This window comes from Cyprinus carpio, chromosome A16 (genome assembly GCF_018340385.1).
Source record: "Cyprinus carpio isolate SPL01 chromosome A16, ASM1834038v1, whole genome shotgun sequence".
NCBI lineage: Eukaryota > Metazoa > Chordata > Actinopteri > Cypriniformes > Cyprinidae > Cyprinus > Cyprinus carpio.
Genome location: NC_056587.1, coordinates 16990932 through 17011891, shown reverse-complemented (window position 1 = coordinate 17011891; position 20960 = coordinate 16990932). Strand labels below are relative to the sequence as shown.

Genomic DNA, 20960 nt, shown 5'->3' with positions numbered 1-20960 from the left:
TCATAAAATTCAAACTGACTTGATTCATTTGGGACTCAGAGGAAAACAGCATTCTACATGCCTTGGTTGAGCTATATATAGGATGCATTTGAATGTGTTTGATCTACAGATAAGGGCTGTGTCTATTCCCTAGGTGACTGACGCCTCCCCAACCTGTCTTCCTGGCACCAGAAATTCAGATGTGAGTCCAAGGGGCCAGCGTGTAATTAGAGTGCACAGTCTGTCCAGCTGCATTTGTGAGTGTGAGCACAGGTCTGTGTGCATGCATGCATGCATGAGTTGAAATGAACGGGACAAGGCAAAAATCGGGGAAGAAAAAAACCTAAGGAGAAGTCACTGCTTAAAGAGGTTTACACAGTGTGGCATTAATGTGTTATGCAGGTTAAAGCATATTTAGGTTAAAAAAAACATGTATATGAAATATTGAAATATTGAAGTAATACATTTTGTAAAAAGAGAAAAAAACGTAAAATGTAAATTACATTGGGTAAACTAGTTTCAGAGTTTTTTTTCTTCATAGTTTTATATAGCAGGATGCATTAAATTGACCAAAAGTGGCAGTAAAGACTGTATCACGATTTCTACATAAACATTAAGCAGCACCATCATTTTCAACACTGATAATAAGAAATGATAATATGACACTGAAGACTGGAGTAATGGCTGCTAAAAAAATTCAGCTATGCCAACACAGGAATAAATAAGGGTTAACCTAATAAAACACGCAGTTAGCTACAACTTTGTGTTCCCTGTGCTTGCTGCCGAAACGGCCGATTGTTGTTTGCTCTGTTGCAAAATTGCAATTTGAAATTTTTTAATTGAAAGCGAAAGAAGATTAAGCAAATGTGGATCCCTAACTAGAATATGATGTCCCTGTGCTACATCACACACACACACCAGCTCTTCATACACTACTTATCACTTCAAAGAGAGCCTATTCTGAGTCCTGAGCCACAAATCAGTATTGAGAAAAGAAACGTTAACTGTGTTTTCCAAATGCTGTTCTTCCAGTCACACAAGCTCCTTTATGGTCCTCTATGTGCCAACGCTACAGCTCACATTGAAAAGCACAGAAGCAGACGTCTTTTAATAAGAAAAGTACTTCTTGAGACTATTTTGACTTAGCACAGAATAATGTCTGGAATGACTGTCTAGCAATTTTCAAGTCACGTCTAGGAAACACTAACTAAATCCCCACAGGACCCAGTGAAATGTGTGTCTAAACAATCACCCTAAGCGATTTACATTAAAATGTTCCAAGACCACTGCATTTTACAATAATTTGCAATGTTTACTACTAGAGTTGTACATTTCTGAACAAAAAAAGGGGTGATTAGCAGTACAAAACTCACCACCACAATTCTAGGGTGTTGTGGGTGGTTTCCAGGGCATTGCTTTGAGTTTTAAGCATGTAGCTATGTGGTTGCTAGGTATTTTCTTACTGGCACAGGTTAAAAGAGCCCATACCAGTCCCTATACATATTAAAAGAATAGCAGAATCCACAGCACAGCTATAATGATAATGGCACAGAGGAATATAATGGTATTACAAAATCGTGGATATCACTTTCAGAACAATTTCTTTCAAACCGATGAACGATAAAAACATTGTTTTCCATCAAAATCCATCAGAATCCTAGCGGCAGACAGCAAAACTGCAGCTCTGCTTATATTAAACAGAGTGTAACTGTGTGCTTATGTAGATGCTAATATAGTTATTATCTTTTTAGTTACTGTTCTTGGTGTGAATAGGCCTTAGGTCTGACTTAAGAAAAGTAACAGTACACTTAACAAGCTGCATGATTTTGGTATGTTTAGGTTTGTTAGTACTAGAGCAAAAGAAATGATGCTTGGCTTAGAGTATAACATAGTGTGCAACTAATGGTTATAAAATCATCTGTTCACCTGGTAACCAGGATATCCTTCCTCTTTGAAGCCAAGGACACTGGTCAAGGTGTTCTCTTTCCCAACAGCATGCATTGAAAAACGACTGCTAATATGACCCTGTGATTTTGTGAGGCGTCTCACAACTAGGTCAGGGCACCTGGGGAGGGGTAAGGGCCGCTCCTGAGAGACAGACGAGCACAAGCTTAGAACAAAGACTGTAAAAGACAGACTGTTTGTGCAAAGATGTTCAAATACTTAATAATTCACTGGTGATATAGGTTTAATTAAATCAATACCATCTACACAAAAGGTCCTCATTCATATCAAAATAGTATAGTGAAGTAGATTCCCCTGTAATTCGAGTAGAACTCGAGGGATGACATGAAAGATTTCTCCGTCCGAGTTCTTTCATCTGAAAATCCTCTTTTGTGCAATTATCCGCCACATCATGACATTCAAACCATCTAATAGAATGTCAAATCCAGCTCTCCTCTCTCTTCGCATATTGCACTCACTAAACAAATTGCCCTTTGGTTCACTTACCTTAATGGCTAAAGATCCTGTTGTTATCGATTCACCATGTTTGTGCAATTGCCCCACTGATCATGCCTGCACTAAATGGATTTCACATCATCCATGTGGAAGGAAACACAAACTAGAACATCAAGGCAAAGTGAAGTGGATCACCTGTTTTTGCACATAAAACACAGTTTTTGCTCAGATAGAACCTCATCGTACTTGTGCACCACAGTACTGTGCTCTTTGACTTCTTTAACACCAACCTCCCTCTTCGATCTCAACAAGCCCAGGGCAATGCAGCTGGACGCCCCCACGGTCTTTTGGAGCACAAGCATGGACAGCCAGCATTTTGTGATGCTTCAGGACTGTTTATTGAGGATGGTGGTGAGCAACACTCCGGTACTTCATGGACCTAAATTTAACTGTATTTTAGTAGTCTATCTATCTATCTATCTGAGTGGAACATTTAAAATTAATTCTAATTAAATTCCAGAATTTGAAATCAGATTTTAAAAAAGAAGAATTAAAATTAAATTAATAAAAACGCATATAACTGCAATGTGTCAATTTTAACAAAAAAAGAAAAAAGAAATTTATCTACAGATAAACCATGAAAGTTACATGAAAAATCTTTTTGAAAGGTTAAACTTTCAAACTTAAAACTTGATTTTACAGACTTTGAATTCACATATTCAAGACAGACAGAACGACAACAGACAGACAGACGATAGATAGATAGATAGATAGATAGATAGATAGATAGATAGATAGATAGATAGATAGATAGATAGATAGATAGATAGATAGATAGATAGATAGATAGATAGATAGATAGATAGATAGGACAGCAGCAAAATCAAAATGGAGGCCAGGTGAAGGACTTAACGTAAATATAAGTGAAGAATTGAAGTGAAGAAAGCCCAAGGCAGACTTGCAAACAAATTACAGCTGGGACACATGAGTAGGACAAGGCCATTGGAAACCAAGGATGTGCTTATTATAGCTGTATGAAACATCTTGAATATGAATTTGCAGAGAACATGCATTTGTGCAATGACCTTAAATATGCAAAAGAAAAATTAATGCTGAAGAACTGCTCCCATTCACTTTTTTATCCAACGAGCAAGTATTTTGGCCTTCGGATAATTTTACAGATAGTTCAGTTGTGTAACTTATCTTTTTTGGCTTAAAAAAAAAAGATTCCTTTGATTAAATAATGATCGCCTGAGCTCTTCAGTCTTTGATGTCAGACTTCAAACATTTGGTTTTTAAACAGTCAGTCGTTAAGGAAAACTCACTTCTGGACATTCACTAACTAGTTTAAGCCTTTACAGAAGCACACTTGCTCATGGACAGTTTCCAGTGCATGAAATTGGTCAAAAATTGTCCAATTTTTTCATATTTTAACAGTCAATGTTCCACAGACAGCTAAAATTGGACTCCTGCCTGTATAGGGTGAGTGGGAAGAAGCTTTATGCATCTGTAGTCAACCTGTTGGTTGCTAATGGTTGCCCCTGTTTTATGACAGAACCGATAAACCGAGTTTAGTGTATCAACTAATCTTTGCCCAAGGACTATCCTTGGCCTTATCCTTGGCCTTTCCATTTCCACAAAATGATTTCCACAAGGCCATATAGAAATGGGTAACTGGGACGATTATCTATTAAGTGTCCGCTATCTGCACACGCATATCTCCAGCATTGCATTAATATACTGTACTTTACTGTTTGAGTGAAGCCCTTCAGCAGGACCTCAGAGTGAGAGTATGTTTCAATTTAGCAACTCTTTGGTCCTTTTGCAGACCTGTGATGGCAGATTAAACCGCTATCTACAGCACTTCCTGCAACATTAGTGCTACACTTATGTAGCTCAAGAGAAGATCAGCTGATATTTTTGACTTTTCTGTGTCAGTGGGAGGAATATGTTATCCCATATCTGAAGCAGAACTGTGTCAGAAATCATTTGCTTGTACGCAAAGACTTTTTCTTGATAATCTGTACATGTAAAATGTGAAGGATAGTGGGTTTGTTATGACACTGACTGACAGTTTGCTGTCATATTCTGAGAGCAAAGATAAGCATGTACACAAAGTTTATAAAATAGTCAACATTTTAAAATGACTGGAAGTGTGCTCCATATGCTTCTGATAAGCTATACACATTAACTCAGTTCCAAAACCTAACAGTAATGATAAAATAAATATAATGTTTTAATAGAGTAACTGAGCAGGATGCATTCAGTGCTGACTTAGAATTTGGCCAAACATAGCAACATAATTCTCTTGCCTATGGCTTTTGGAACAGGTTTTCCATCTGGGGTGCATTTATGATGACTAAAAATGCAGGTTTGGAACAGATATAATGCTGTAAAAATGCAGAAAAGACGAAGCATTCATGTTTGAGAAGTAGAATGCTCTTTTCCTCTCAAAACAACCAAAAAGCATTCAACATTTCAAAACACTATCCGTTTTCACACTCTGCAAGGTGAAGAGTAATCTCAAATTGTATTATCTTGTGCACCACAAATATTTAAATTCTAGCGCAAATGTCATGTAATTGCTAATCTGGAATAACACATGGTGTGAGGGATTTCAGACGGCTTTTAAATACCTGCCAAAAATGCTGCAGTGAGTCACAATCTCACCCAATTTTGAAGACAGGATTCTAGGGGGCTGACCATTCATGGATCATCATGCCAGCTAGAAAAGACGGGGACAGAATGAAATGGAAGAGAGAATCAAAAAGAGATGGAAAGCTGTGGAAACCCATTGTGCTGTGCACTTTTCTCTAAGACTGCAATTTTTTAGGATGACAAAAGCAGTAATTCACAAAGACTGTGAGAAACCTTCTTTCAAAAACCAAATGTATTGTTTCTCAAGAGCTTACCTCACAAAAATGTGCTGTATGGATGTTATCAGATGATATACTTCAGTACAGGAGAACAATTCACCCTTAAAAATGTCATTGTATTTATTATATAACAAAATATCAGATCAAGATACATATATTTTACAGAAATGCACAAATATACTTCATGAACAAAACATTTCACAAAAAAAGGAGTTTGTTAGGGTTGAAATTACATAAGAAAGCGTTTTATCACATTACAACTGGGAAAGGTTTCCCCCATCCCAGCTGTGTGGTGATGCATATGTAAATTATGTCTGATATCATTTGTAATGATGATGTTTTTTTGTCTTCAATGCAAAATACTAAATCAATTTTTTTTTTGTAAATTTATGCATTTTGACATTGCAGTTGAATAACTGAATTAAGACAAAATCAAAAACCAAATGACAGAATCAGTCAAAGTTGCATCTGAATTACATTGCGTATTTCTATGATATATATATATATATATATATATATATATATATATATATATATATATATATATATATATATGTATATATATACAGTCTGTATATAAATCATAGAATTATATATAGCAATGAAGTATAATACAGACCTATATTATTCATTGATCAGATCACAATAGCAATAGACTGTAAATTCAGATTGAAAATTTCTGTTCAACTGGTCAATAGTTTATGATGAAAAAGACGCACGAAATATGATGAATGAAATATGAAGATGAAATATGAATACGTACTTAATGGAATTGTAAAATAACTCTATAAATGATACTAATGATTTGGAATTTAATTATAATAGCAACACCAACGACAAATTTTTCCCCAATTATAAGGGGAGGCAAAACTTTAACATTTCACTTCAACATTTTTTACTGTATATGTATATTTTACTGTATACTGTAAATGTGTAACCATATTATGTTATTAATATATAAACTTAATTTCAAAATAAAGACACTTCCTGACAAATCTTTTTGTGAACACTGTATATTAAATAATTATTGCATTCATATTCATTGATATTATTACAAAGAATACAACGGAAATATAATGATTGGTACATGTCCAAAATACCATGTTCAAAATACATTGATAACACTGTGGTACTTTTTTGTAAGTATTGTTTTAAACATGCATAGTAGGAGCATATCCATGTACTTTTAAATCAATTCAAGATGTGCCATTTGCTTTTATTCCGCTTACAGTGCTGTCATTGGGGGCCCTGGTAGACAGGACACTGTGAAAGAGCAGGCAGAATAAATAAATAAATAAATAAATACAATCTCTTAAGTGTTATCTAAAGCTGAAGTGCTGCCTGTGTGTTTGAATTGGGGCCCAGAGATGATAACCATTTCAATCAAATATTAATGCACCCCTTTAGCTGCATTCATTCACAGCTGCTTTTGTGGTCGCTGGCTACTCTCATGGTTGTTCTTTTCCCAGGTGGACCCTGATGATGAGGTTAATTATCTCAGCTTTTAGCTACATTAGTCTTTGGTGTTGTTTGTTCGTGTTCCAACTGCTCACAGGTGTGCCCTGAAGTGGCTCTGTGAACCAGCGGGTATCTGATCAGAGAGAATGATGCCACACAATGGGCACTAATTAAAGAAAAACAGACAGTGTGTGTCTGGGTCTGCGTGTGTTTTTCTTTGAAATCAGCGTTCAAAATATATTTTGTTGTCTGGTGCAGATGTAATTTAGACCGTTTTTGTGCCTTAGTGGTCATTTGTACAGAACGCGTTATTGAGTTTAAAATCACAATAAGGTGCTATAAAGCAAGTGTGACATTGCTTTTACACAACGGTTCAATATGCAAAATGTCAGTGGTGATTAACTTACATTTTAGATAGCCTACAATATTATCATTTACATTGGTTTTGTTCCACGAACAACATTTCTAAAGGAAGCCATCACAGAATTCACCGTTTTGCCTTTCCGAGCAACAAATATAGTGGTGTTTTGTTGCTGAATGTGTTTTTCGACGAATCGGTTAAATAAATGATTTAATGATGCACATATAAATAAAAGTTGCAACTCCTAGCAACTACATAGCAACCCGTTAAAAAAATTGCATGCTCCGTTTGGCCAACTTAAGTCAAATGTCCAGCTGCATAACACATCATGAGAAATGAGGAGACACACCACATGATCTCAAAAGTGAAATATCCCCTGGTGTGAATCATCCTTGCCTTCAAAGCAAGAAAATCAGTAACACTCTTTTGGTTTGGATCTTGGATCCCCTATTTCATCATCATCACTTTGAGATGTAGGTCAGAATGTAGGACAGGACATGAGAAAAAAAATACTCTAATGTAAGGCTTATGTATAATTTTTTGAGCCTTGGGTGTTTGTGACATGTGAAGGAACAGAAGAAGCCTCTGGTGGCTGGGGATGTGAGGTGAGAACTGTGCCGTTCCTGTGTGACTTTGAGGATGCACTCAGACAAAGACAGCTGGTGCCTTGTGCAAAGTTAAAAAGCAGCTTCTGAAGAGTTTATGTTCTCTAGACTGAAGTTGAGTAAAAAGGCATTGAAAAAAAAGCTGCTGCTAAACCAAAACCATTCTAACTCAGACGATAGTTATATGTAATTTGACATTATCGACTATATCGCAAAACCCAAACAAAAACACACCCAGAGAGTGCACGCACACACTGTGATGTAGGTTAGACTACTAGTACTGTGCATGCGCATTTAGTTAACGTTTTCACGGTCTGATTTAGTTTGTTAAAATACATTCAGAATTCTCCCTAAATTCAATTCAATAAATCTTATTCACATCCTGTCTACACTTACTACATATTTATTATTATATTATTTGCATTTATTGATTAAATTTAAGAATTTGACACAAAAGATGATGCATATATTTAAATAGGTTAGATAAACATTGGCCTTTTTCTTGTCGTAGAAATGGACGCGGCCATTTTTACATTCTATGGATGTGGCTTCCGGTCTCATCTGCGGCCAGCTATTTTTAGCTGTAAAAAACAGTTCGTTTTGCTGCTTGATATTGATAGTTGGTGTGTCTTATCATATTATTTTAATGTATTATCTTAATTACAATAGTAATTAATATATTAATCTGCAGTTCAAGTTAGTGGGCTAGTTGAGCATATAACATGTTCTTTATTTTACATTTTTAAATAAAGGTTCTACATTGGCCTCTATGATGCCATGATAAACATTTAACATCCAAGAGAAAAACTATTTATTCATATTTAAAAATGTATGTATTTATTCAGATTATTAAAATGTTCTTCACACTAATAAGAAAAACATATTATTTTAATAACAGTTCACTGAAAGGTTCTCTGAGGAGCCAAAAAGATCCCTGCATATTTTTAATGTACATTCTTTCTAATCTAACTAATTGTTTTTCTGAGTAATGTTTTCATTTTCTGGCTTGAATTGGAGACACCTGGGCTATCAAATTTTTTTAAATCATCATAAAACTTTACACTGAAGTCCCACAGGCCATTTTAACTAGTTTTCTACAGTACCTTTTTAAATTGCAAGATGGCGCCACTGACCTTTTGTTGAAAAGTAGACATGCCAGTAGCACAGTAATCAACACTGAAATATACTTGCTTATGCATACTTCCCAACTATATCATTTGCAGAGGAAGTAGTATGTCAAATAAATTAAACGTCAGAATAATAAGTGAAAAATACCCGGATGACCTACTGCATCCAAGGAGATTCTGATTTGTGCCACCAGGCCTGATATATATATATACGTAGATCATAAACCCGTCTTTCGTCTTTTTAGGCAAGTACCATGTAGGATAATGGGTGTCATGTCATGAAATGTTTTTAATACGATGGGAACTGTATGATCACAATCTATTAAAAACATTGTAATTTAGGCCTTTTAATTGTAATGATTTCATTTCCACGGTTATTTAAGCAACGAATAAATTATATAGAGAAAGCAAGCAAAGAACACAGTCTCAACAGAGCTTTTTGAAACTCCGAATCAGTTAAACCACTGACTGAGTCACAAAATGATTCACTGTTTCGAAGCGCTCCAAACGGATCGCGTATCGCGTATCGCGAATCATTTGATTCAGAACGGGACTGTTGACTGTTGTTATCCCCGGTGGGGATGTTTATCTCCACTGGGGATAAAAATAATCCAGCAGAGACAGGTATGCATAAACCAGAGGGGGGGAAATCCCCGCCGGCAAATCGCACCCTGTATGTGTGTGTGTGTGTGTATGTATATATATATATATATATATATATATATATATATATATATATATATATATATATATATATATATATATATATATATATATATTGAGGTTGGTGGAATTACACCATAGTTCAAATTAAGAACAACAGATAAGTAGGATGTAATAGACTATGCATGGAAATGTATCCATATACAATTAAGTAGCTACATAAATACAAAATATGTTCCGCTCAGTGTCGTGATCGACCAATCAGAATCAAGTAAGCCATGTCAGTCACATAAGCTGAATCAATGAATTCAATATTGAGGAATATTGCAATATTGTAATATTTCATTCGTGAAATGAGACTGTATCCCTCTCAGATTTCCCCCGGCCGGCTCCCTCAGCGCAGTTTTGCTGCCATCTACTGGGCGACTGGGCAAAATGCCTACACGGAAGAGAGACTTTTCTAACCTCATTTGTGTTAGCTAGACACTAAAATAATGCTGCATTTTACATTACTAGTCATTAATTAACTTTAAATCACAAACAGTGTTCAAAGAGCAGAGCCACATTTATCACTTCAGATATCATAACTGTGGTGAGTCAGCTTGTATTTTTGCTCATAACGTGGCCATGTTTTTGGATAATCTATGTTGATGTTTTCTTTATGAGTGCAGTAAAATACTATAGTACTTGAGGATAGTATAAACTATATAGTACTTGAGTCACACATACCTATAGGCTATATGGGGCCCAAAAGACTAATACCATAACTGAAAATGCATCTATTTAGCATTCTTTATAATTCAATAGTTGTTCCATTTCAAAGTATATTATCAACAAAACAATTTGAATGAAAAGTTGAGGTATATTAATCTTATAGTTGAGTATGCTGATTTCATACATACATTTTCTACAAAACTGCCAATTCTCTGTAAAACTTTGTTTTTATTATTTTTTCAAAACCCTGAAGATTATATGAACAAAATAAATGTAGTCTCAGACTTTTGGACCTCACTCTAAGTGTGACATAAGCATGATTAAGTCACTAATATCAAAAACTTGTTTTCACATTGAATTTTGGACACGTGGTCTTTGAAGTAATACCTCATAAGAATGCTGGTGATCCACATAATTGGTACAAACAACAAAAATGTGCATACAAATCAGAAATGATTATAGGAACATACGTATGAAGCCACCTTATGCAAAAACACCATGTTTATTAGACACCAAACTCTCTGAACAATCAGAGTTATTAAAAACACTTCGTTGCGAAGCATACGCAGAGTTTACACAGAGTGAAAATGAAAAATCTAAACAACTAAGAAAAAAAACCCTTAAGAACTCCACATTGGAATCAAAAAGCACCACAGTGTCATTGTGTTGTGATCACATCCCCCATGTCTAACACTTTTACCCACACACAGAGTTTGACCTCAGTTTCTGAGTTTTGGCCTCGCTCCTCGCTCAGAAATCAAACGGACAGAGGACAAGGGCCCTCATGAGGTGCACACAGGGCCTGTTTGAAATCAAATTAGTGATATCTCGGTATCCAAACATAGGTTTAAAATGAGTAAACAAAAAGTGTGACCAGTGGCCTGATCTAGGCGAGGACTGCAAACCAGCAGCCCGAGCACATCTACATTGTAAACAAAACAGTTGAGCAGTTCTCGGAGTGCTAAACTCCAGCAAACCAAAACATGATGCACCATTCTAGGACAAACCAGCCAAAGGCCAGTTAATACTATAATAAAATGCATTGCTATAAACCACTAGCTTTTTGCTTCACATTTGTATTTCAATCCGAACACTGTTGTAAAAATGAGTGAATAAGGTAGGGTCACATTTCTAAAGAGTCCAAGATACAAAACGTTTCCATCTCAGCAATATACAATAGAGAGAAGAAAAAAAAAAACATAATGGTGCGATATCAAAGTTTGTATAACAATGAGTTCTGAAAACGTGAGGACGTTCATGCATTTGCGGGCTCGTGAAGTCAGTCTACAGATTTGGAGATGTCGTGCTCCGTTGGCTCCGAGGAAAACTGAAGTCGTCTGACCGCTTCCTTGATCAGGTTCCCCGACAATATGAGTTCCTGGAGGAGTTGGTGCGGATCGTCCTCGTCGATTTTCTTTCGGTTCCACGAGGATCTGAAATGGTCCCATTCCTGATCGCTGGATCCGGGTGCGTTGTACGGACTGGCTCGCCTGGAACGTAAACTCCGGCTGCGGAGACGGATGCACCGCTGACCGCCCGCCGCGCTGCTGCTGCCGCCGCCGTTGTTGTTGTTGCTGCTCGCGAGACCGTGTAGACGTGACATCGCCTTCTGGCTCGAGCTATTGTTGTGAAGCTGCAGCGCCTCGCCGATTTTCGACACGAGAGCGTCTACTTCCTTAGAATCCACCGTTACCGACTGTTCCAAAAAGATATAGTTCTCCTTTCGACAAGGCATTTTCAGTGTACCTGTAGATAACAAATATCCAGTCGCGATGGTTGTTTTTATTCAAACGGATGGGACCGTCTAGTCGGCGTCCGCCACGCTGCCCAACAGAAACAGCTCAAGGGTTGATTTGTAAACAATGAATGACGCGGAATCCGGCACGTACCATTTCTGAGCGAGGGGGCGCATGCTCAGTCGTTTTAAAATCTAAACGCATGTGTTATTTTGTTATCAGAATGCTGCAGAGAGATGTTATACGGTTCAACTGCTACATAAATTACATTGTCTGCTCGTTTTATCATTCTTAGCGGTTATAATTATTTTGGCACCGTCATACGTCTCCGCATATCTCTGTATTATCAGTTGTAGCATTACATAACAGTTCTCTAGTGTAAAAAACGATGTAGACAGCCACATGTGTGAACTCTATGCACCACCTCCAAATGCTGGTGCAACTGAATGTAACATTACTTCATGTAACGTTTCTTGATTTCTAAGACGATTCTGAATTACACTCGGACATCAAATCAGTATCGTTCTTGATAACTTCATAGCCATATTTGGAAAGGAGGACCTGTTTGTTTTGTGAGGCACGTGGTAGGCAGTTATTGTGGGAAGTAATCAAGGGAATATTAGAATACAGTTGTATCAGCCAAATTGATACAGAATTAACATGACAAATAGATTGGAGTAAGTAAAATGAGTAAAGGTTTTGATTGTTAATATGGTCCCGTTTTCCTAAGTATGTAGATCTATGACATCTGGCTGCAAAGAGCATATTTCTCCATTATTGATCATATATATATATATATAGTAGCTAGCTATGTGTATGTGTGTAGCTATTAGGTAATGACTTTACAGTGTACTATGGGTGTGTTTGCAATAATAGTTGCAGTCTTGCCAATATTAAATGTGTTTTTTGTCTCTATGGAACTGTGTCAAAAATCCCTCTAAATAACTGGATTTATTCAGACTTGCAGCAGTGACTCATTACAGCAGTTAGCTGAGCTGTAGCAGTTTGTTTGTTGAATCATCCTCACAAATGTAAGTAATAGTTCGCCTCAAAATGAAAATTCTTTATCATTTACCATTTGGTCCATATGAGTCATGTGCTTTGTGTGAGAAACAGGCCAAAATGTATTTATTTTATTAATATTTATTACGTTACTCTTGACATTAGCTCTCTTTGAATAAATCATTCTTTTGGGTTAGATGTTTCAGTGAATCAATTTCACAGAACTGGTTGATTCAAAAGGCAAAATACAGTGCAAGAGTTGTATGGACTACTTTTATGATACTTTCACAATGTTTTTGTGTCTTTGAAAACATCAGTAGGCCTACCTTTTTACTGTAACTGCACAAATCATTATGAGTGAAAAATCATTTTGAAGTGAACTCTTCCTGTAACATTCTTAACCATGCCACAGTGCAATTATTTCTTTAAAATCTGCTCTGGTACTTTCAGTTCTGTTTCACAGTCTGACCACGTCCTCTTTTAGAGGAAGAGGCCTCTGAGTTCTTAGAAACAGTTCGTGAATTATTTTAACACAACTACTGTGTTTGGTTGCATATATGGCACCAAACCATTTAATTAATGGGATAGTTTAGCCAAAAATGAAAATTCTGTCATTAAAGGGGTACTCCACCCCAAAATAAAATGTTGTCATTAATCACTTACCCCCTTGTCGTTCCAAACCCGTAAAAGCTTTGTTCGTCTTCGGAACACAATTTAAGATATTTTGGATGAAAACCAGGAGGCTTGAGACTGTCCCATAGACTGCCAAGTAAAATCCACTGTCAAGGTCCAGAAAAGTATGAAAAGCATCGTCAGAATAGTCCATCTGCCATCAGTGGTTCAACCGTAACGTTATGAAGTGACGCAAATACTTTTTGTACGCAAATAAAACAAAAATAACTTTATTCAACAATTTGTCTCCTCTGTGTCTCTTCACATCACCAATAGCGCCATTTTGGAGAATATGAGCTGAACGCAGGCAGCTTACGCTCTTCTGTGTCAGCTGCGCCACAAGGATATGCTTTCTACGTATATTTACGCTTTGATGTGAAAGAAAACAGTGCATCCTTGTGGCGCTACAGTGATGTGGAGAGACACAGAGGAGACAAATTGTTGAATAAAGTCATTATTTTTGTTTTATTCGCGTACAAAAAGTATTCTCGTCACTTCATAACATTACGGTTGAACCACTGATGGCAGATGGACTAATCTTAAACTCTTATTTAGATGTTCAAGCCTATTATTCTACATCTAAAAATTAGATAATATTCCTTATGTAGTTTTCATGGTAAATTAATATATAGGCATGTCACCCTGCAAGCTGTGATTCACCATTTGATTTTGTATGTGCACAGATTGCACCATCCAACAACCATAGCAGCTTTTCTTGTTTACTTCACAGCAGGAGAACAGTCTTAAGCACAGACAGAGCATTTGTGGAAGTATCAACACTGGCTACTGGTGTGCCGTTGCTCTCTGTCTCAATCATCAGCATGCCCACAGGGACCTTGTTTCTCAGAAATCACCTCACTGAAGAACCCAATGTGCCATGTGGTCTTTGTGATAAAAGAGGTTGAGGTCATACTTTTTTATTCAGACACTTTAGTTTACCGTGATATGAGTAAATATTTAAATGTCTGATCATGCGCATAAAATTCAGTCACAGAATGATTGATGTTATTAGTAGGTAGGGTTAAACCTTAAACTTTAATATTGATCTTTAAATATTGATGTGCCACATACATGAATGTTACCTTAAATCATGTTTATTCATGAAAAATGTGCTTTCACATTTATAAGAATCTGACTTAAATTTTATGGTTTGCATTGAAGGAATAGGAACTGATATAGGAATCTAAAGACCAGATTACCATAGACTTGGTTCATTAAAAAACACCTAGCAACACCTTTGAAATATATGTTAATCTAGTGATGTAGTTATGTGATTCTGTTATATTTTTAAGCTTTGAAATAAAAAAAAGTTGGCTTCAAAAAACACAATTAAAATTTAAAAACCTGCAAGCAACTTCAAAAGATCTCTTATCTGATTCAATAGAATAATTTTAAAAAGTATAAAACTTATATATATTTTTACTGTCAAAATACAGCTTGAATTTAACATTTTAATAGTGGGTATAAAAACTATTAACTTAATTAAAAGTTAATATTTTTCAGATGATTTGTTTTGGCTTCAGTACAGAATAAAAGCAAATGATTAATTTAGCATATAATCACTATTTTTTATACAGTGAAAACGGGTCTTTATGCATAAAAATATAGCTGCTTTTATTTTAGGAAGGAGTCCCTCAGAAGGGGATCGTCATATTTGGAGGAACTTGGTATCAAACCCCCTGAACTAGTCTACATGTAGTCTGTAGTCATGTAGATTTGATATGAATGGAGATTGTAATGGTCGGTAATCTCATACACCTGCAATGCTATCATGAAAGTTGTAAAACTTGTTCTGTCTCTTTTGGACTATCTTAGCTAGATTAATTTCTCAGAAGGGAAGAACAGACCTGTTTCCTTTTGGACAAGTCAGTCCTTGAAGTTTATCTGGGTGGGGAGCATGGGTTATTTGTTGTGGGCGAGGCCAATAAACAGAAAAACTTAGCACAGATCCATGATGAGGAAGGAAGAACTGTGTCTGTTTCAAGGATTCAAGAGATCTGGTTTCAGATGAAGAGTTGAGGGATTCTGGGTATTTCTAAGTGTTCTGTTAGCTTTGTTTTTAAATGGAAGCATACAACAAATCAGGGCCAAGTAACCAAGGAGATAATGCTCTCCCTGCTGATTTATTGCCCTGTCCTTTATAGCTGTAAGAGAGAAGCTTTATTGCTTATTTCTTCCTGTTTAAAGGCCAGCTACAGTCTAATAAACATCTTACTACAGAAATAAATGTGTGCATGTTAATAGTTTATTTTTAAAGTGACAACATGCTTATTATTATCTGACTAGCCTACATGAAAAACATTAAAGTGCAGAGCTTAAAAATATCGATTTTACACTCTTAAAAATAAAGGTTCCAAAGTTTTTTTTTTTTTAACAGCAATGTTATAGAAGAGCTATTGCAGAACCTTCTTAAAAGAACAATTTTGTCTTAAAGAACATTTTAATAATCTAAAGAATCTTTTTCCACTATGAAGAACCTTGCATTTAACGTTTAATGTTCGTATTATGCACCCTGGGCATGGAATAATTTGCAAAAAGATTTAAAACTTGATAAATTTGTGTCTATTGGTGAATTTAAAGGCAACATAAAGAGAGGCTTGTGATTGTTTTTGTCCAGATATTATGCTTAAATATTGTTTTAATGTGTATTTGTTGTATTTTAAAATGTTGTCTTACTGTATGGCTGCTACCTTGGCCAGGTCTCTCTTGTAAAAGAGATTTTAATCTCAATGTGATTTCCTGGTTAAATAAAGGTAAAGGTGTGCTGTATATACACTTAAAAATAAAGGTTCCAAAACTGGTGTTTTTTCACCATTTTCGGCTCCCAAAAGAACCTTTCAGTAAAGGAACAATCTTCGAGTGTGAAAAATATTTTAATAATCTGAAGAACACTTTTTCATTGTAAAGAAATTTTTGTGCTCTGGAAAGGTTCTGTGGATGTCAAAGGTTTTTCATGGAACCTAATGTTCCTCTGTCAGGTTGCATTTGCCTGATTCATTATAGCTGTGTGAATTGTGGGGGTGGATGAATGGTGTCTGAATAAATGCAAACAATACTGACTTCAGACGAAACACTCAATTAGATTTGTACCAGAAATCTCCTCCTGTACTATCAAAGGGATGTTACTGTAGCTGCCTGTTGTCGACCTCCACAGACGAGTGTACTCATGTACTCAGCTCTCAGTTACAGCTGCTGACTGGACTCAGATGGGGGTTGGGCTGTACTGGATTAGACACAGACTTTTCTTACTCAAGGGACAATAGTAAATCTCATACAGTCTAACTTTAGAGAGGCTCATCCTGATCAGAGTTTGAGATTATAGTGGGGACAGTAATGGAAGACTGAGAGCTGTTATGCTGTACTCTTTTTGATCATATCAGTTTATTACTTGAAATACAAAATTGTGATGGCGGAAATAGTGAGAAAATCAGTTTTGCACCATCGTTCAAAGGTTTAGGGTCAGTTAGATTTTTTATTTTTAAGAAATTAATACTTTTATTCATCAATGTCTTATTAAATTGTTTAAAAGTCTAAGTCAAGACATTTACAATGTTACAAAATATTTTTATTTCAAATAAATGCTGTTCTTTTGAACTTTCTATTGATCAAAGAATCAAAGAAGATCAAAGTATTGCTGTTCCACAAAAATACTAATTAGCACAACAGCACTGTTGGGGAGTAACTAGTTACATGTGACAGTGTAACAAAGTAACCTTCCAAACACTGTGCATAAGATACTTTTTTCACAAACATTAAAAAATCTTACGACCTCAAACCTTTGAAAGGTAGAGTATATAATGTAAACCTTTATTTCAAAGATGTTCACATGCTTCACAGTTAATGGAATATACCTGTATGTGTGTAATTGTCAAGGACATGACCATTCTTTTCCCAGAATCTCTTCTGGAAATACTGGATATACTTGCTTTTGCCATTTATTATATTTTACCAAACAGCTCATTATACAATACACATGCACCAGTGATGAATTGCAATTGTAGAACATGATGTTTGTTTTAATGCTTGTAAAATGTTAACTGCTACAATTATTTTTTTTTTTAAACCACCTGTATGTCCTTTGTTTGGGAATGAATGATTAGTTAAAATGGATAGTAATTAAGCAGTTGGGTCATGTAAGGTGCTTAAATTGTGATTATTACAGGCATATGCCAGCTGTCTTATTCAGATTTCTAGAAATATTGGCTTATAGATATGGTAAGGTTAATGCATGTACATGAAGCTATGAGCTAAAACTAAATATCAGAATGTTGTATAAACACAGTAAGTGAAATCACGTTGCCTGAAGATGCCTCTCAACAAACAAGTGTTTTTGCCGTTCCTGACATTATCATAGTCTAGAAATAAACATGACTGCCTGGTAGATAGTGTGAGTGTGTGATATATGATCTAGCATATTGCTCAAAATAAGTGCTCAAAAAAGCAGGAGTGGCTGATCATTTAAGCCTGTGTAAAATACTAAACATTACAGAGACGCTAAAACATCTCGTTCATAACGGAAGGAGGGAGAATTTTTCCTAGCCACATGTTAGTTTTGGTGAAGGTTGCGTTTGTCTCAGTCAGTTTATGATTTCCTAGAATCAGCGCCCGTCCCCCGTTGATAGAGGCCGTGTTTGTGTACAGCGGGAGCACGTGTTTGAGCACTGCACTGGCTGCCCTCGCTCTTGAGCTTCAGCCAACACGCGAGCTCCAATGACTGTGTTTACAACAGCGCACTCCCCTCCCCTGCCTTTTGACTTTCTCTGGATTTCCATTTGAAAGGCCACATATGGGGCTGGCGGCTGAAACGCAGGGAAGTGCTGTGGTCAGCACCAGTTCAAGTGTTTCTACAGCGCGAGCCTCACGCACGTATGTCTCAAGCATATCCCCCTCTCACACGGCAGAACTCATGCCAGAACAATCACAACGTGAAGCAAGTCCCAGATGACCTGGACTGTGGAGTAGCACAATTACTAATAGAGTGGTCAGTGTGGAAATATGGGGACTATTCTGAGAAACCCTTGTACAACAGACAAGTAAACAGCTGTTAGATTAGAGTCTGCTTTATGAAATGTTTTATGAGTAAATGCCCTAATTCAGGGTGAACTCAGAGAACACAAAAGGAGATTTCCAAACTTTTGTTCCTTACAGTTGAAGTGGGATTTAGGATTTGAGCCTTAAATTCAGTTGGCATCTCAAGCCATGTAATTTTGAGAACTACAGCGAAGGGAAAGATTTTCACTAAATAATGACTGAGGGATATGTTGAGAAAAAGGTACTAAAAACTGAAAAGTTTTTCCTTTGCGTTTTTGAAAGGTTTTGCGTATAGGTGACAACGTTGTCAAAATGATCCCCGTTTTCCATGGCCCTGCAAAAATGATTAAAACGCTGTTTTCCAGGCCAGTGGCTGGCGATGTCACTTTGTAAAGAAAAACTATGCACGTCAACATTTTCACCAATTTGTGTTTTTGTAGTTTACACTGAGACAATACCGGTATGGCTTTCAAAAACGTGCCCTTTTAAACCTGTTTTCAAAAGTTTGAGTTTTCAGGCCCCCAAAACACCAATGTCATGTAAATGAATGACCAAAATGCATCAAAAACTGCAGTTTTTAGCTGAAAACAGCATTGTGTAAACACCCACTTCGTTTTAGTATATTTGTGTGACAAGACTAGCTTTCACCCAACAAACACAGAACATTCCCCTAACGTTCCCGTATGGTTCCCATTTGGTTACTTTTTTGGGGCGGGGGCCAAATAAGAACATCTTAGGAACATTCACTGTAGGTTCTTTTTTTAATTACCTAAAAATTCCCAGAACGTTCTGGAAACCAAAAATTGTTAACTGGGATATGGCTTTATGCCTGAGGAGCCATTCATACAAAACACATTCCTGCGTAAAATGCATAAATGCATAAATAAATAAAATAAGGGTGAGACGCGTTATTTAAAAGTTCTTTTAGAACTTCTTTTAACTTGACACTGCATTTTTAGAATGTTGTGTAATGCGTGAAATGCTGCAAAAATCATGAAGCGCTATCAACAGTCAAACACATCTGTGTTGTTTTTGAACAGCCCCTTAACAGCCATTTAGACAGAATGTAGCCTATTTTGCATTTGCATGTGCAAGGTCTAAAGAGGTCTAAAGTTGACATCTTTTAATCCCCACATTTTTTTTAATGCATCAGTTTAATTACGGCACTGATGCGTCATGAGTAATTATCTGAAATGTAATTAAAGGTAAATAAAACACAGGGCAAGTGACATGACAGTTTGGCTGCAGTGTTTTTTAATTCATCCACAGAGTACAGTATATCCTCATGATGTCATAAAGAGGCCCTAATAGGGTGAGACAGGCATCAGATGATGATGTTCCCTTTTACTCTCTCACTGACCTCAGTACAGAGTAAGCAAAACATAGATAGTAATGAATGAGACAAGCAGTAGAGGGGTCTTCTTCCTAACTCAAGACGTGCACATATGTCACGTACCACACACCTGTTCCTCTCATGACATGTGTAAGCATGTGTGTGTGTTTATTTAAGAAGTTGTGGGTTGTAATGCAGAAGAGCAACCACTGAACACTTTCGTTTTGTTGTTTGGTAAGTTGAAACAGTTTGTTCTTAGATAGTCTCAGCATAGCCTGTATACTAGTATTAATGTAAAGTTACATCATTTCAAAGAAACTGCATTGGTCAGTCTTACACTAGCCAATGGTATGTTCATGAAGTGATCAAATATCTCAATGCCAATCCTGTTTCACATTGTTAACAAAAACCCCTAATTAACTTAGTTTATGTTTATGCTCTGTAGGTCATGTAGTAACATGTGGCTTGGAAACACTGGCTAATGTATTGCGCAGCCACTCCTTGTAAAGAATGTAAGCTATTTGGATGTGTTTTTGTTTTGTCGCTTCGGACTATTTAGTAGTGCGCAATAACCGCTCTCTAGCGCCATCTCGTGTTGATCATAAATCACGATAAAACACAAGGTGCAAATCAGTTTATATAATTAAAATGTGTATGTGTGTGTAGGTTAATCATTTCTGTATAATAAAAATAAACTGTATGCACATATGAATGGATAAAAACAAATATAAAATCTAAATATTGATAAGTAACTATTTATTTATTAAATATTATTATTATATTATTAATTATATATATATAATATATATATATATATATATATATATATATATATATATATGCAAATAAATATATACATTTATTTGCCAAATTATATGTGTACATGAATATAAATATACACATATTTACATAAGTGTACATACATATAAATAGCTGACAATAAATAAAATTTTATTTAAAAACAATGTAACTATTTATAATATATTACTTACTAATTACTTAT

General features: G+C 36.0%; 1 protein-coding gene across 1 annotated transcript; it reads right to left on the bottom strand.

Annotated features, from left to right (window-relative positions):
- Nucleotides 1–10666: 10666 nt before the first annotated feature.
- LOC109105053 (GSK-3-binding protein-like) lies at nt 10667–12168 on the bottom strand. Its single transcript, XM_019118416.2, has one exon. It carries the CDS (start codon nt 11916–11918, stop codon nt 11463–11465), a length of 456 nt encoding a protein of 151 aa, XP_018973961.1. The 5' UTR covers nt 11919–12168; the 3' UTR covers nt 10667–11462.
- Between the last annotated feature and the right edge of the window lie 8792 nt (nt 12169–20960).

Coding starts and splice junctions, on each gene's coding strand:
- LOC109105053 (XM_019118416.2), bottom strand. CDS start 11,918: ATGCCTTGTCGAAAGGAGAACTATATCTTTTTGGAACAGTCGGTAACG.